At 39.7% G+C, this 18,773-nt stretch overlaps 1 protein-coding gene across 1 annotated transcript in view; it reads left to right on the top strand.

Annotated features, from left to right (window-relative positions):
* Window positions 1-16,200, top strand: part of LRP12 (LDL receptor related protein 12) — a 55,159-nt gene extending 38,959 nt beyond the window's left edge. Inside the window, exons 5-7 of the mRNA XM_021386112.1 lie at window positions 7,748-8,849; window positions 9,477-9,609; window positions 12,975-16,200. Coding sequence (XP_021241787.1) covers window positions 7,748-8,849; window positions 9,477-9,609; window positions 12,975-13,838 — 2,099 coding nt within the window. The 3' untranslated portion in view covers window positions 13,839-16,200. The remainder of the gene's footprint in view (window positions 1-7,747; window positions 8,850-9,476; window positions 9,610-12,974) is intronic.

Below are 18,773 nucleotides of genomic sequence, written 5' to 3'. Positions count from 1 at the left end.
AGGTGGTAGTATTGTGTTTCAGAGATCAGAGTAGTCCTCTAATGTTGTAAAATGCCATTTGTATAAGAGAACAGTTGACCAAGCTGCATGAATAATCCTCTGATGGTCTCTACTTTCCAGTGTGAAGACTCCAGCAATGCTAACCAAGGTTTTGCTGTGCACTTAGGTTTTTGATTTTTCCCCGCTAGTGTTCATGCAGTGAATAGTATTCCATGAGTTGCACAGACGCAAGTTAGACTTACTTGTACAGAAATAATAGAAATAAAGATTACAGGCCTAAAAGGGACCTGTAATTAGGGAGCCCCATGTCTGAAATCTGTGTGGAAGAGAGATTATGTGAATTATTGCAATTAATTCTTATTTAAAATAGATATCTTTCAAGAAAATAAAAAATCATAGAATCATTATAGTAGCATTTGAGCTGAAAGGGATTTTCAAAGGTCATCTAGTCTAACTCCCCTGCTGTGTCAGAGTCTTGTCCTGCCTGAACTTGAATGTCTCCAATGATGGGGTATCCACCGCTCTCTGGCAACCTGTTCCAGTGCTTCAGTACTCTCATCATAAAAAAAAAACAAAAAAAAAAACAACTTATAACCAATCTAAATCTCCCCTCCATTAGTTTGAAACCATTTCCTTTTGTCTTGTCACAACAGACCCTGCTAAAGAGTCTGTCTCCTTCTTTCTTACAACCCCTCTTTAGATACTGAAAGGCTGCTGTCAGATCTCCTCAGCCCATGTCTTCACAGGGGAGGTGTTCCATCTTTTGGGTCATTTTTGTGGCCCTCCTCTGGATATGCTCCAGCAGGTCCATGTCTCTCCTGTACTGAGGACTCCATATCTGGACACAGTACTCCAGGTGAGGTCTCACCAGTGCAGAGTAGAGGGGCAGGGTCACCTCCCTCACACTGCTAGCCACGCTTCTTTTGCTGCAGCCTAGGATGTGATTGGCTTTGTGGGCTGCGAGGGCACATTGCTGGCTTATGTTCACCTTGCCATCCACCAGTACCCTCAGGTCTTTACCAGCAGGGCTGCACTCAATCCTTTTCATCTCCCAGCTCCAACCAGACTATGTGCCACTAATGACAATCCTCTGAGCTCTGTTAGTCAGCCATTTCTCAGTCCACCTCTCTGTCCACTCATCTGTCCCACATTTTCTAAGTTTCATAACAAGAACATTGTGGGAGACAGTGTCAGATGCCTTGCTGAAGTCAAGGTAGGCAACATCTACTCCTCTCCCCCCATCTACCCAGCCAGTGATGACATCATAGTCTATCAGGATGGTCAAGCAGGGTTTGCCCTTGGTAAATCCATGTTGACTACTCCTGATAACCTTCTTCTCTTTCAATTGCTTGGAGGTGGTATCCAGAACAAGTTGTTCTATCACCTTTTCAGGGACACAGGTGAGGCTGACTGGCCTGTAGTTTCCTGGATCCTCCTTGCCCTTTTTTGAATACTAGAGTGACACTGGCTATCCTCCAGTCTTCAGGCACCTCTCCTGTTTGTCAGGAGCTTTTAAACATGACAGAGAGTGGTTCAGCAGTCACCTCTGCCAGTTCTCTCAGCACACATGTGTGCATTTCATTGGAGCCCATGGATTTCTGTGCATTGATTTTGGCTAGATGCAGTCTGACCAGATCCACTTTGACTAACGGAAAGTCTTCCTTTACCCAGATTCTTTGTCTTACCTCCAGGGAAACAAAAAAACATTCCTATTAGCAAGTGTTTTTGACCAGAAGGTAAATTTTGTGATTGCTTTATTTGTCTTCTGTCTCCATCCCACACCCTTTAATTTATCAGCATCTTTAATTATGGGAATCTTAATGGAACAGGGTTGACTAATAGTGATTTATGAAGAGTTGAAAATAGAGTTAATAAATGTAGAGAGGTTTATGTTCCCTAATATATGCATGGAAGGATTGCATTAGTCTTTTGGCTACAACTGCACGAGTTCTGCTAATTATCTTGTCCTGTCCAAAAGTCATTTGAGGTATACAGCTTGCAAGGGTAGTCTTTTGTTGTTGTACATTCTTCTTATTGTTTTAATAGAATCATAGAAGCCTTAGAGTTCGAAGGGACCTTGAAAGGTCATCTAGTCCAACTCACTTGCAATGAACAGGGACATCCACAGCTACATCAGGTTGCCCAGGGCCTGTTCCAGCCTTGCCTTGAAAGTCTCCAGGGACAGGACGTCCACCACATCACTAGGCACCCTGTTCTAGTGCCTCACCACTCTCACTGTGAATGACTTTTTCCTTATATCTAAGACAAACAATCCTCTTTAAGCTTGGAACTATTTCCCCTTGTTCAATCACCACAGGCACCACTGAAGAGTCTGTCCCTTTCTTTCCAGTAGCTCCCCTTTAGATATTGAAAAGCCGCTGTCAGGTCACATCGCAGCCTTCTCTTCTCTGGGCTTAACAGCCCCAGCTCTTTCAGCCTGTCCTCATAGGAGAGGTGTTCCATCCCGTGGACTGTTTTTGTGGCCCTCCTCTGGACGTGCTCCAAGAGTCTGTCTCCTTCTTTCTTACAACCCCTCTTTAGATACTGAAAGGCCGCTGTCAGATCTCCTCAGCCCCAGCCCCAGGGGGCTGAACAGCCCCAGCTCTTTCAACATGTCTTCACAGGGGAGGTGTTCCATATTTTGGGTCATTTTTGTGGCCCTCCTCTGGATATGCTCCAGCAGGTCCACATCTCTCCTGTACTGAGGACTCCATATCTGGACACAGTACTCCAGGTGAGGTCTCACCAGTGCAGAATAGAGGGGCAGGGTCACCTCCCTCACGCTGCTAGCCACGCTTCTTTTGCTGCAGCCCAGGATGTGATTGGCTTTCTGGGCTGCGAGGGCACATTGCTGGCTCATGTTCACCTTGCCATCCACCAGTACCCTCAGGTCTTTACCAGCAGGGCTGCACTCAATCCTTTCATCCCCCAGCTTGTATTGGTAGTGGGGGTTGCAAGGCCTTGCATTTGGATTTGTTGAACTTCGTAAGGTTCTCCTGGGCCCACTGCTTAAGCCTGTCTAGGTCTCTCTGGATGTGATGTTGCCTTTTTTCCAGTCTGATTTGCCTGATTGCCAAGACTTTTCAAATATCATTGAGAGTGGCCTGGCAGCTACATCAGCAAATTCCCTCAGGACTCTGGGATGCATCTCACCAGGACCCATAGACTTGTGGATGTTCAGGTTCCTCAGATGATCACAAACCTGATTTTCACTTACAGTGGGAGGGACATTGCTTCCCCAACCCCCTCCTACCAAACCAAACATTCAAAGGCTGTGTGGCAAGCAGTTATCAGAGAAGACCAAGGCAAAAAAGCGAAGTACTTCAGCCTTCTCTTTATCTGTTGTTAACCAGCTTGCCTGTGTCACTCATTAGTGGGGGTATCCCCTCCTGGACTTTCCTTTTCTGATTGAGGTACCTGTAGAAGCCTTTCTTCTTCTTCTTGGCATCCTTTGCCAAGTCTAGTTCAAGCTGGGCCTTGGCTTTCCTGAACTCATCCCTATACAGCCTAGCAACATCCCTGTACTCTTCCCATGGAACCTGTCCCTGTTTCCACTGCCTGTGCATTTTCTTCTTGCTCTTTAGTTTGACCAGCAGGTCCCAATTCAGCCATGCTGGTCTCTTGCCTTCCTTTCATGACTTGCTACACCTGGGGATGGAGAGTTCCTGTGTGCTGAGGAAAGCTTCCTTAAAGATCCGCCAGCTGTGCTCTGCACCCTTGTCCATGAGGACAGTTTCCCAGGGTGTTTTATTGACTAACTCCCTGAAGAGCTGGAACTTAGCTTTCCTAAAATTTAGCATCCTGTTTTTTCTCTTTGCCTGTCTGATATCCCTCCAGAGCATAAACTCGACCATAGTATGGTCACTACAGCCCAAGCAGCGTCCAGTCCTGGTGTCACGAATCAGTTCATTTGCGCTAGTAAGCAGCAGGTCCAGTATTGCATCCGCTCTGGTGGAGCCGTCTATTACTTGTCTCAGGAAGTTGTCCTCAGTGTATGCCAGAAGCCTCCAAGATTGCCTGCAGCTCACTGTAACACTTTTCCAGCAGATGTCTGGGTGGTTGAAGTCCCCCAGCAGGATGAGCGCTTGCGATTGTAGCTGCAGGTAGAAGGCTTCATCAACAAGCTCTGACTGATCAGGTGGCCTGTAACAGACACCGATCACAAGGCTCCCTTTGCTGCCTCGGTCTCTAATGGTCGCCCATAGGCTTTCAACTTGCTCATGACTATTCTGTAGGGCCAGCTCTTCACATTCTATTCCCTTCCTGATGTAGATAGCAACACCTCCTCCCTTCCTTCTTCACCCATCCCTTCTGAACAGCTTGTAGCTGTCAATAGCCACACTCTAGTCATAGGAATCATCCCACTAGGTTTCGGTGATGGCAACTATATCATGGTTTTCTAGTAGCATAGTAGCTTCCAGCTCCTCCTGTTTGTTTCCCAAGCTGCTTGCTTTGGTGTAGCGGCACTTTAGCTGGGCAGCTGGTCTTGTCACTCCTTAAAGGATGTAACTCCTTAATTCCTTTTAAGTATTTCCCTTGGTTTTCCCCAATGCCTCCTCCTATTGCCCCAGCAATCACTGCCTCATCATCATCGGATTTTTTATGTGCTGCAGTGTTGCCAGCACCTCTCAAGGCAGCAGGTCCTTCCAGGCCCCTGCTAGTATCCTGTTCCTCTAATATAACTATGCCATCCCACACCTTGTCATGGGAAGGCTCACTATCCCCCCCCATTCCCTTCAGACCTAATGTAAAGCCCTCCCAATGAGCCCCGCTACCTTTTCCTCAAGGACCCTTCTCCCCCTTTGAGAAAGGCAAGCCCATCCTGTGCCCTCAAACTTGGTTCCATGTAACCAAGTTCGTTGTCAAAAAAACCAAAGTTCTGGCGATGGTTTTCTGGTTTTCAACATCCACAAAGCCATGTATTTAAAGATAAGATCCTCTGATTTGTTTCCATATCCTTACCCAATACAGGAGACAGAGAAGAAAAGATGGTCTGTGCATTCAGTTCATTCAGCTGTCATTCCAAGGCCCTGAAGTCCCTCTTGATTGCCCTTGACCCACATGTAGCTGCTTCATCTCTCCCTGTATGGAAGAAAAGCAATGAGAGGTTGTGGTCTGTCAGCCATACCAGGCTAGGTAGTTTCTTGGTGACATCCCTCACCCGAGCCCCAGAAAGACAGCAGCCTTCTCTAAGAAGTGGGTCTGCTTGACATATTGGACTTTCAGTTCCCTGTAGGGAGGAATCACAACTAATACCCATTTCTTCTTCTTCAACGATGTAGTCTTGATGATGGGGGAAGGCTTTTCCTGGTTTGGTTTTGTTAGTTTGTCTAGTCTGAGTAGGCTGTTACCGCCCACAGACGAGTCTTCCACATCCAGGGCTTCACACTTGTAGAGAGGCACCTGGGGTGGTGGAGCAGGCAAGGTGGGTTTTTGTTTGCAGTTTCGAGCACAGATTTGCCTCCATCCGCTCCTTTCCGTTGTGTTCTTGCCTCCAGCCTTGCAATTCTATTCCTCAACCCAATGTGATACAGACTGCCTTGAGTTTTGTATTAAGTATTAATACTTAGTATTTAATTAATATGAAAGCTTTTTTGATGGAATGACTTTAGGGTCATTGATTAAAAATGCTAAATCAGGGTCAAGTAGGCAGTTCTTTTCTGGGAAGTTTAAAAGCCTGTAGAAAAAGAGCTTAGGTTGAAATTGTATCCTATTTCATTACTACAGTATTATCATGAATATTTACATCTCCATATTTTATCTTTCTACTCAACGTTTTTCCAGATTCTGCAAGGCAGAAGCAGTGAGTTAGTGCTAATCAGTGTTTGAACAAGTTCACCGATTCTTATGCATATAATACTGTATCGCCTTCCACCTATGCCCCACAGACATAGGACTGTCAGGATGAATCTAGGAGTTCACATGTGCAAGTTTCAAATTCTCGGCCCAAGTTCATCCTAAGTATTTCTCATGCTAATACTATGTACGATGTGTGTGTGTTTGAGTTGGAGCAAGATGGTCGTATCAAAGAATCACAGAATTGCAGGGGTTGGAAGGGACCTCAAGAGATAAGTGAGTCCAACTCCCCATCATTTATAGTAGATCTGTTATCGTGTTTTCTTTTAATGAATTAAGCATTTTCTAAAACTTAATCACTGGCAGCACATGCTTTTCTTCTTGCTCTCCTCTCACATTCTTGTCAGCGAATTTGTTCACTTGAACGTTCTTGAGCGGCGGTCATAACACTTGCATCTTGTTGATTCCATTTTTTCCTGTATTCAATACTTATAAAACCTTAGCGCTTGTGAGACCTTTCAGTTGCTGATGTTGCATCTTTTTTTTGAATTGACTATTTCAGAGTAGCATATTTGTTTTTAATGCTTTTCAAGATACGGAAATTGTGGAAAAAGAACAGAGATGTGACATGGCTTCAGTTATCACAACAGATTAGTTACAGCAAGGAAAATCAAAACTAGATATGAGGATTCTTATCACTTTGAATGGTTTGGCATTAAAGCTTTGAAAATACTTGACTGGACAAGACTCTGAACCACCCGATCAAACTTCAGTGAGACTTGTTACGAGCAGGTGGCATCCAGAGATCTCTTCCAAATTGAATTGTTTTGTGGTAAAGCAAGGTGGAACCCGCTTTTTCCTGGGGAAGTCTGTTTTTCATCAAGTTTGTCATGCTCCCTTTCCTGATTCTTTTTTAAAAACACCAAGTATACTGTTATTTAGATTTAGAATGTATTTTTCCAAATTATTTCTTGAATTACTGATGTGTAGAGCCATCTGCATGGCAGATGTTTTTTTGGAGGATTGACCATGGCAGTTTGCGTTACAGCAAGTTTTACAGACTGTACGGTAATTTTTAGAAACTGAAGTGATTTTAAATGATTCAGGGATATTTCACTCAGCTGAGTTATTAAAAAGCTAAAGTAAATTGCTTCTGAGGTATGCTTCAGTGTTCAAATATGGATGGAGCCTTCATAGATGAATCCTGAAGAAAAAAATCTTGTTTCTATGTCTGGTAGTAGCCAGGAGACCACATTTTCATAAATAAAGGTGTCTCTTGATTTTTTTATTTATTTTTTTTAAGTGTGATTTTTGTACCTTTACTTGCATTCTTAACTTTTAAAGTATAATTTTCTGCTTAGGCAAGTACATGCTTCTGCTTTTCACTGCAGTCTTCTCTCTTCATTGCTGGAGGAGAGGCAAGAAAGGGAAGAGAGTAACTGGAGAGAGAGGGTGGTGGTAATAGGTGATCCTTCAACTTTTAGGCTCTGTGGCAAGAGAGAAGCTTTTGTGCAAAGTACAAAGTAGGAATCTGTGAAAACAGGAGAGAGGACTAACTGCTTTTACAAGAAATTAATTGATAGTGCAGGACAAAATGTTTCTGTATTTAGAGTGAAGGGTGAAGGAGGAGAGAACCAATCTTTTCCGAACTTTTTTTTTCCCTCCCTGTAGATGCCAAGTTTTTTAGTCAGTATAAGAGAGCATTGTTTTCCTGTACAGGTTAAAGCTATTTGACTGAAAGTAGCTAAGAATGAGGCTCATGCTGATGTGCTCATACAACTTAGACTTAAAAGATGCTTTATCTTGAAACATATTGGAAGTTGTAACTATTTACAGAGATTTAAAGTAGTCGTTTTGCCATTCTGAAATAACTGCTGTGACCACAAAGTAATAAAAAGTACTAAATTCTAAAAAGAGAATACTTTTATAACTTACTCTTTCTCTGCCCCAGGAAAATCTGATGAACCAAATTGTGATTGTGACCAGTTTCATTGTGCTAATGGGAAGTGTATTCCAGAATCCTGGAAGTGTAATAATATGGATGAATGCGGAGACAACTCTGATGAAGAAATCTGTGCCAAAGCTAATCCTCCAACAGTTTCTTCCTTTCAACCTTGTGCTAACAATCAGTTCCAATGTCTTTCTCGCTTCACCAAGCTTTACACTTGCCTTCCAGAATCTTTAAAATGTGATGGTAACATCGATTGTCTTGACCTTGGAGATGAAATAGACTGTGAAGTGCCAACGTGTGGGCAGTGGTTGAAATATTTTTATGGTACTTTCAGTTCTCCCAATTATCCTGACTTCTATCCACCTGGAAGCAACTGCACCTGGCTAATAGACACTGGTGATCGTCGCAAAGTAATTTTGCGATTCACTGATTTTAAACTTGATGGTACGGGTTTTGGAGACTATGTCAAAATATACGATGGATTAGAGGAGAACCCACGGAGGCTTTTGCGTGTGCTAACAGCATTTGACTCTCATGCTCCCCTCACAGTTGTTTCATCTTCAGGACAAATAAGAGTGCATTTTTGTGCTGACAAAGTGAATGCTGCAAGAGGTTTCAATGCCACCTATCAAGTAGATGGCTTCTGTTTGCCCTGGGAAATTCCATGTGGTGGAAATTGGGGTTGCTACACAGAGCAGCAACGCTGCGATGGCTACTGGCACTGTCCGAATGGAAGGGATGAAACCAACTGCACCATGTGCCAAAGAGATGAGTTTCCATGTTCTCGAAATGGTGTTTGCTACCCTCGTTCAGATCGCTGCAACTACCAGAATCATTGCCCTAATGGTTCAGATGAAAAAAATTGTTTCTTCTGTCAGCCAGGAAATTTTCATTGTAAAAATAATCGCTGTGTTTTTGAGAGCTGGGTTTGTGATTCTCAAGATGACTGCGGCGATGGCAGTGATGAAGAGAATTGCCCAGTCATTGTGCCTACTAGAGTAATAACTGCAGCTGTCATTGGGAGTCTCATTTGCGGATTGCTGCTTGTCATTGCACTGGGATGTACTTGTAAATTGTACTCACTCAGGATGTTTGAGCGAAGGTGAGTAGAACAGCTGGACTCAAGTACTTAAATGTTTTAAATATTTTGTATCTTTTATTGTTAAACGTAAAACATTTTTCATGACATACAGTTATTGTTAGAAGTATTGTTCCTCTTACAAAGAGGTTAATTGAAAGGGGACAGAAGTATTCTGATTACTTAACTGTTTAGAGTTAAGCTTTCATATAATGTTACCCAAAAGGAAGTATAGAGAAGCTGCATTTCTGGAATCAAATTAATATTTCAATCTGTGTTTAATAGCATGTTTCTTTTATTGTAGAGTCTCTCATGCCAGAATTATACACTCTTCAATTTTTTTTAAGTAATGTAAGCATTTCCAATGGTGTCTCTTCTATTTAGCCAAAGCTTTTAAAGAATTTATTGTTGCAGGGGTTTTTTGTTCTTTTAGGAGCTGGACAGACCTGTAGGAATGACTGCAAGGACTTGCTGTATTTTGAACAAATTAAATTGATGTTTTGTCAATTAAGTTTCAATTAAAATAATAAAAAATAATAAAATTTCATCTGCTGAAGGTTATTATTTTGGATTCTAACAGGAAGATGTAGTTTTAATATTAAATATTCATCATAATCTTACGTATTAAGACATTTCTTTTCTCTTTGAAAGATCATTTGAAACTCATTTGTCAAGGGTTGAGGCTGAACTGTTAAGAAGAGAAGCTCCTCCATCTTATGGACAGTTAATTGCCCAGGGTTTAATTCCACCAGTTGAAGATTTTCCAGTTTGTTCACCAAACCAGGTAAGACTCCAAAAAATAGGTAGACTCGTTAAAATTTAACAACCCAAAATCACAATACTTTGGCTTCCACGTGCTTTGTTTTGTTTCCTAATATATCCTTTTCTTCCTTTCAGGTGAATACTATTCTATTAAAGATTAGCTACTGGACAAAATCATAACATGGTAGTACCACATGGTTTACTTTGCAGGCATTTCTAAATTTCTATTGAAACAACTCTTTCCTTTAAAAAAAAAAATTAAACTGGCTTTTGGTTAAATAGTCTGTTGTAAATTAGAAGTCTTAGTCTAGGAATACTGCTATAATGTTCTGCTAGGGTTGGTGTTATGTCTTGTATTTAACACAGTAAAGTTTACTGTTAGCTAGTGCTGGTGAGAAGAATCATTACCACACTATAAGTGGAGGATTTTTTTTCTATTTTGAACAGAACTGATTTCATTACACTTTGCCATAGATTTCAAGTGTTCTTTCATGCATCCACGTTCACAAGTAGAAGAATGCTTGAAATCAAGCAGTCCTACAAGTATTACTTGTGGTGCTACAGAGCTTAAGAAACACCACTAATGTCTTCATCATGTACTGTGTTCTTTGTGATTGTTGACCATGTGCTGTTGTACGTGCCTTTTGTCAACTTTGGGCTGAGAGTGATTGTTACCTTTTGCCTCCTTACCCTGTCTTTTGTTTCTGCGTCACATGACTGACCTTTTTGTCTTCTATTACAGTTAGAGACTGTACTATTTTGTAATTAGTTCTTTCCATGATGTAGGTATCTTGAGAAACTGTCACGGTTTTACTGACTTCCCACTGATGAAGACACATGCTGTTCTCTTAGCTTTTCTACTCTTATCTTTGTTTCACACATACATTTTTCTCTTACTTCATCTATGTGATCTGAATATTTTTATTAAAAATGTCTTCAAAGCTAGATTGCATTACCCTACGTTACATTTGCTATTACTCCACCACTTGGGTGGTTGGTACAAACTGGGGATTATAATCTATCACGAGTAATTTTGTAGAGTGGCAGTCTTTCATAATAACACATGTCAAAACGTAGTGGTTTCTTAGTCTTTCAATGTTACCATGGTTTCATACTCCATAAAAATACTGATGCATGTAGAATAGTTTTGAACAATGAAAGAATGTTAGTAAATTCTCAGTATGAAGACCAGTACTTCAGAGAGGACTTGGGACCTTGAAAACATAAGTAGCTAGACTGGGAAACCAGCTTAAAAATAAGCAACAGTCGGGAACAGGCTGTTACCTTCAAAAATAATGAAAAATTCACCATAAAGCAATGATGTTTCCATTAAGATTTTTACTCCTATTAGAGTCGATGTAACTGCATTGTTTAAAGAAGTTTGTTCTTCAGAAGAGAGAACATCAGTAAGAATAAAAATTTAAGAGGCACTATAAATTGAATTCTGCGAATTACAAAGGTCAGATGAAATTTCTAATGCGATTAAGTGTTGGGAGCGAGTCAGCCATTAGATCGGGATGTGTTCAGCTTTCTTTGTTTTTGAGCAATATATCTTAAGGTTGTGAATCTGCGTAGAACTGAAGATGCCTAGTGAAGATTTACCACAACTTCGTAGTCCTGAGCTAGAGAAACCTTGGTTGTTCTAAGTTGTAAATAATGCTTTGTGCTTTCAGAGCTGGCTTTTTAAGGGTTGGTAGCAGTCTCTCCTATACCTTTTGAAAGTGAAGCTACTAAGCATACATATGTAGCTTGCTCCAAAAGTCATGCCTCCTATTTATTTCCATTGAAACTACAATGACTACCAAGAGCACAGTAACACTCATTCTCAGCTACAAAACACTATTTTTCAACATAGTCACCACCATTAGCTATGCAATTTCATCAGCAACGAACAAGAGCCTGCATGCCATGACCATAAAAATCTGCATAGCTATCTGGAATGTAGCTTGTCTTTCATGTTGCTGTCACCAGTGCTGAAATGCACCACGCACCTCCTCGATGTGCTCACATCCCATGGTTGGTCTTTATAAATGTTCAGCAAGTGTCAGCGAATGTCAGTGGGTGCAATTTTTTCCTGCGTGGAGAAATCAGTTCCCCACACATTTGCTTCATACACACTTCCATGTCAGACATTGTTTTGTCAGACTGCCCCTCTGCTGCCATCTGTCACACTGCAACAACATGTAACCAGATATTGGTGGGAAGGTTCAACCTCTACTGCCATACCACCAACATCCGTTTGATACCATGGGCCAACATAATAAAGTAGGAAGCATTACTTTTGGAGCAGCCCTCGTATCTATATGCTTGAATTCAAATATTGTTGCATGAATCATTGGAAGGGAAGAGGTAAGTTGTAAAGTATTATTTGGATATAGTTGTATGAGCCTTGTGGCATCAAAAGGACTATGGAAAGGAGTTGAAGATCAGTGAAGTTCATTGTTTGTAAAACACGTTGGAAATACTTACTTGTATGTATGAAAGGCGTACTTATCTGGGGCACTATTTTCTCTAATTTTGAAAGATGTTGACCCAAGACGAAGGTGTTAGTATGATTATGTTACCTTGCAGTTTAAAAGTTACACAAGGTTTAAAGCTGAAAAGTTCTGAAGCTGACTGACTAGAAAATTTATACTAAAATTGGGAAACTTATGGCTTAAAACACAAAACTTAATTAAACAGAAGCGTTTAAAATATTTTGAAAGTGGATTTAACCAATTATGCAAAAATGGGGAAGAAAAAGCTAACAACAAGTGTCTCTGTTGGAGATGATATTTAATTTAATCCCTATGTTAAGCAACCCCTTGTTAGACAGTAACAAATAGTCACCTCTGTTAAATCTCAGGGAGTTTTTGGAAAATTTCTTCTTTAAATCCCTAACTTTTTGAGGCACGTTACAATGTACTGTACTCTGACAGCTACAGTGATTACCTTACCTTCTTGGTGAGACGGTATGTAACAGATGTACCTGCTGCAGTGAATCTGAGGCTCTACTTTTCTGTAATCAGTGTTCCATATGAAGGTTACAGTGTATCTTCTTTCACTTCTCTTTTTTTAGAGGTCCTTGATTCGGGCAAAAGTGAACCTTATATACTTAATTGCTTTTTTATTCTCCTTTTTCTTCTGTATTTCCTTTCAATTTCCCTGGTACTAGTATTTTTTCCTCAAGAGAGTCTAGGCATCTTTCAAACCTGCTTTGTTTCAAATAGCCTTTTGCTACACACACCAGATCTTTAATATTAAAGACTCACTATTTTTTAATATTTTAGACTCTACCTTTAACCTTGCTGATAACATGTAGCTTGGCACAATAGTTGTCATCATTCTTTTGTTAGATCACTGCCAGAATACTGTCAGCACTTCATTGTTGTTTGTCTTCTCATTTAGGCTTCAGTTCTGGAAAATCTGAGACTGGCAGTGCGATCTCAACTTGGATTTACCTCCATCAGACTTCCTATTGCTGGCAGATCAAGTAACATTTGGAATCGAATTTTTAATTTTGCAAGGTCACGTCATTCAGGATCACTGGCGCTGGTCTCAGCAGATGGAGATGACGTTACTAGCCAAAGTACTAGCAGAGAAGCTGAAAGAAGTAATACTCACAGAAGCCTGTTTTCAGTTGAATCTGATGATACAGATACAGAAAATGAAAGAAGAGACACAGCAGGAGCAGTTGGTGGCGTTGCTGCTACCTTGCCTCAGAAAGTCCCACCTGCAACAGCAATAGAAGCAACAGTGGGAGCCTGTGGGAGTTCCTCTGCTCAGAGCGGCAGCGGTGGTAACACGGAGAGTGGAAGAGAAGTGACGAGCATAGAGCCCTCGGGCACCAGTCCTGCACGCCACCAGCTCACTAGCGCGCTAAGTCGTATGACTCAAGGCTTACGCTGGGTACGCTTTACGTTAGGGAGATCGAGCTCAGTGAATCAGAACCAAAGTCCTTTGAGACAGCTTGATAATGGGGTAAGTGGAAGACAAGAGGATGATGATGTTGAAATGTTAATTCCAGTCTCTGATGTAGCATCAGACTTTGACATGAATGACTGTTCAAGACCTCTGCTTGATCTCAGCTCAGATCAAGAACCAGGGCTTAGACAGCCTTACAGTGCAACACATCATGGTGTAAGGTCATGCAGTCGAGATGGCCCCTGTGAGAGCTGTGGCATCGTACACACTGCCCAGATACCTGACACTTGCTTAGAAGCAACAGTGAAAAATGAAACTAGTGACGATGAGGCATTATTACTCTGCTAGGTACGGGTTGTTTAGGAAAGATTGTGTACAAGTTGGAGCAATATCTGTCATTGTTTTGTACTTCACAGTTAAAACTAGTTTTTAGTTTTAAAAAGTCCAGGACAACATTATGTTAAAACTATTTTAGCCTGTGTGGTTGATTAAACATTTCTTATACTGGATGACTTTATGGAACTATTAGAGTGAACGTTTTAATGGCTCTGAATACACAGCGTGTGTATCCAGTATAACCTGAGATTACTCTTTAAACTGAAGTTATCCCGGTTAGTTTCAAATTTAGTCTATCCTGGTACTGTAGTTCAGAACAGAAACGTGGCCGCTCAAGACTTATTTGGCTGCCTGTGTAACCCCATATTAACAGGTGAATTTGTACAGAATTGTTTTCCTTTAGGAATTGACTCTGTTGTATTATTTCCAACATACTTGTAACTTAATATACTAAATGCTGGTAAGGATTGTTAATGCAAAATATGTACTTTACTTTGAGTTTATACAACATTTTGTCTAAATATTCTTGAATTTCATTATAATGTGAACTTATTTAAAGGGAGGAGAAGCTTTCTCCAGGAGCATTCTTTTTCTTTCAGAAGAACAAAATGCAATGATTTGTGAATTTTAGATACAATAGATAAACTGATGGCAAAAGCTTCTATAGCACTGACTTTCCCGAACTGCGATCTAATATGATACAGCCAAATAGTATGTAAAGCCCCCAGTCATTAGTCGTTCCAATTTGAAGTAAAAAAGGGCCGAAGATATTACTGTGTTAGTTTTTTTAAATATCCGATATGTACAAATACACTACAGAGTAAGTTCCAACTGGTAATAGATCTTTCCCTAATACTGTAGGGTATAAAGCTTGTTTGGACTCAAGGGATTTGCACTAAAATCATATTAAGGTCTCTAAATGAGCTTAGTGCACAAGCACTATCACTTTAAGTACTATTATTGTCTAATATTGCAATAGCTATCTATTTCCATGGCTCTTTTCTTGGGGTGTTGCATTTTTATTGCAATTGAATTTGCTTTACTAATTCCCTATTTATTCATTGTATTTAAAAACTGGTTTACTTGGTTGCAGACTGGTTGTTTAAAAAAAAAAAATAAAATCCCTTTCCATGTATTTTTTTTAATGATACTTCATGTTGGAGCAAAACAGATCAATGGAAAAAAGCTCATAACTTCCAATTTTGTGATAAGCAGGTTAATATGTGGCTACTGGCTTGACAACAAGAATCTACACCTTTTAAAAACAAAAATGTCAACTACTGTTTTATTTATTCTTTGCCAGTCTGTTTTTAGTAGGCTTAAAGATCCAGTATGAAATGTATTTGTGTGTGATTGTATGCTATTTATTAAATTTTAAATACTTTGTTGAATGTCATTTTAAAGCATGTTTAAAGTCTTGTGCATTTCTGTCGTGTTATGCTGTCGGGCAGAACTGACTAAAATGTTTTAATATGTATCAAAATTAAATTGAATTTTTGTTATGTTTTTGAGGTACTTTTAAGGATAAATCCACGTCTGGCTTTTTATTTTACTTTTTAAAAATCCTCATCTCTGAAGTACAAATCACATGCAGAAAAAAAACAACTGAATGGATTCAAAAGTGTATATATCTGTCGTCTCCCTCTTCTCTTCATTCACAGACATGGGGATGAGAAAAATAAACAGTTTTACCATCTGGTGGATTTAATTCACAAGAGTAGTAGGTAAATTCTGAGTTCAGGACACGGTTATGTAGATTTGTGCTTTTGAGGAACTTATGTGCAATACAGTTGTAAAAAATTTTATTATAATAACCCACGCGGTTTCGAGTTTCAGAACAGATCACATCACACTGGTACCAGTTCAGGTACAGATTGGCCCATAGTTACACATACCTGAGTAAAAGTCATCAATGGCCATTTTTATTCACATTGAATAATATCTAAATCTGTGGGTAATCTTTAGTCTGATTTCAGTGGCGTTGCTTATAGAGCAGGCAGTTTTGCAATATGAATATGACAACACACTCTGAAATATATGTGAACGGTGTGTCCTGGTATAAAATACTGGGTTTTTAAACCTTCCTGATTATCATTAGAAAGTGATTATGGAAATGTTTGTCACTGAGGCAGATACATTTTGAAGAAAAAGTCTTCATAGAATACCTTAGTTACATACACACGTAAAGCGATCTAAAGTGGTTCCACAAAATGCCCCAACCAGCATGTACCTATGGTCTCCATAATGCAGGTGTAAAGTAGAACACAATGTTTAATTTGTTTTAAAGGATAAATGCGACACATTAAACTGAAAAGTTGGATTTGATTGGGAATTTGGAAATTTGTAAATAAAATTCATATTTGTATGAGGCTAATTTGTTGCAGTGGTTTTTTTTTCTTATTGATTTTGAAGGGAGTGTTTAATTCTGATTTATATGGCACTGATTGGATCTACTTTTTAACTGAGAGTTCTTCAAGTCATGTTACTTAATTTTATTTTGGAGCTGCTTGAATTAGCGTGTTGTTTAAATGACTTGATTTAGATCTGCTGCAATGCTAGGGCACACTGAAGAAAATTCAGAATGATTAATTGCAGAGTTATTTTCTATAGTAAATCACTTTTAACTGAAGGCTTTGAAAAAATCTGAGTTATTGTGTGAAGTGATTTTCTTCTCATGTAAAGCTTAATAGGTGAGGAAGGAGTTTGTCGTTGTTTCTTTACACATATCACACCTTTTTGGTGATGTGATTTGCACTGAAATATTAAGAGGACTGAGCGAGCCTCCAGTGTTACCAAAGCCAAGTCCATTTTCAGTACGGTCCAACAAGCACTGCTGATAGATCATCTTTCAAAATAATTTCCAGGAGAAAATACTGGGATGAGTTGCTGTGCTGTGTTCTATTAACCATCCAAAAGCCAAAGGAGGAGCTTGGGTTCAGTCTAGGTAAATCACAGTTCAGATTTGGAGCACATACTTCTCAGTGAGTCTTTATGTTACATGCTTGCTGCAGATCAGAGTTACAACTAGGTTTTCCTGTTAAGATCAGTTTTTGCTTCATTTGCAAAACGTGGATATTTTCTGGCCTGTTTCATTCCCCTGGTGCTATGGAACTGCTGCAATCATCTTCTGGAAGTGCTGCACATTTTCCATAAATCTGTCTTAAGTCAACAGCATTAATCTCCTGTAGCTGTGATGAGTGAGGTTTGGGGATTGTTTGATTTGGCTGTCTCTCCTTTTCTTCCTCTCCTGTGAGTTTCTGAAACTAAGTAGTTTGTAACTGAGCGCTTCCAGGATATCACCTACCATTTAATTGCCAAAAGTGGGGTATGTTCTGAAAGAAAGGGGGAGAAATGTGTCACTCTGCCAAGTCACTGAAAGTTTGACTAGGTGAGCAGACTGATACTTAAAACTCTTCCTTTTTCCTTTTCCTGTTTAGGGATTGGTTAACTATTGTCGTTAATTTTTCTATATGTAAGTATATATAAGTTCAAACTCAATTTCTGACTTTATAAATTTATAGCACAACATTCCTTTCTTGTTGGTATATTTGTCCTGTTTAGGCTTCCCTTTGCTTCCAGTCCCACACTTTTGTTTATTTGATGGGGGAAGAGAATGTAGCATTTGCTAAATTAAAGTAGTATCTAACAAGTCAGGTATGCACAAAACAACCTCCACAACTGACAGGGGTTAACAAGAGAAGCAGTTTAGTGATTGCTGTTCACCCTTTGAGAAAGGGCATTTAGGGAAAAATGAACAAAACACAGCTGAACTTTTGTGAATATCCTGGCACGGATTATTGTTTCTAATGTTTAGCAATCGTAGGAGACAATCAAAGCCCAAAATAAGTCTGAATAGATGTTCTGGTTCCTAGCAAATGATGTTTTCTTATACAAAATGTAAAGGACAAGTTAATAATGTTGTTTAAAAAAGTAAGGAAAAGATCCACAAAATAAGGAGATGTTGTAGATGTTGCCTAGCAGGGTTGGGTATCTCAGTTCAAAGCAGAATTCTCAGATTTTGTCACAGCATTGTTGACTTGCAGTGTCAGAGTGGTACAATTCCATTCGTACCTTTGTAACCAAATATCCTTGTTTCTTAAAGTATGTCAACGGAAATGCAGAAATAGTCTTTTGGTGCTTCTCAAGGTATAGAAAATTCATTAAGAACAGTTGATAAAATTCACTGAAAGTCAGTGATATCCTTTCTGTTAATTTTCTTGCATTAAAAATCTGGTTCGTGATCCAGTCTTCCTTCAGTGGAGGAAAGCTGTTAAAAATTGAAAATACAGTTAATAATACATGAGCTGTACTTTCTCTCCACTGCTCAACATAACTCTCATTTCCTTCTCAAAACATCTTCACTGTTTGTCCAAATACTTCGTTTGCATCTCCTTTTTTTTTTGAAGCTCAATGTCAGCAAGAATCTTTGGGTTAAGAAAGAGCTGAAGAGTGCTTGAGAATAAGAGGAATTTTCAGAAACAGGATATCAGAGGAAGGATGGGAAAATGGAACGAGAGGATAAAAGTAGGATGGGATAATTAGACCAGAAGGTAGAAATGAATGAGAGGTAGCAGTTTAAAGCTCTGTGGGGAAAGGAGTGAATGTATATGTCTCAGAAGACTTCACATTGATTATGTCATCATAATGACTTGTAGAAGATGACTTCAAGGTCTTCTGAAAGTTCCAAACCTGTTATCTGTTTCTTGCAAACCCATTCCTTAATTTGCTGAATTATTTTCTTCTGGAAGATAATAGATGTGGACTGGATTTTCTTCAGGGTTCTTGATCTTAAATCAATTACATTTATTACTAGGCTACTTAGAAGGCTCTTTGATCATACCTCAATGATAGTCTCCTGAAATGAGACATTTCCATGTATATAGATTTCCAGGATTATTTGCTTCACTGCCAACCACAAAAGCATTAGCATAAGATGCAAGTTCAAGG

Source organism: Numida meleagris, chromosome 2 (genome assembly GCF_002078875.1).
Source record: "Numida meleagris isolate 19003 breed g44 Domestic line chromosome 2, NumMel1.0, whole genome shotgun sequence".
Taxonomy (NCBI): Eukaryota; Metazoa; Chordata; class Aves; order Galliformes; family Numididae; genus Numida; species Numida meleagris.
The sequence above is the reverse complement of the archived record's forward strand: the minus strand, read 5'-3'. Positions and strand labels throughout refer to the sequence as shown.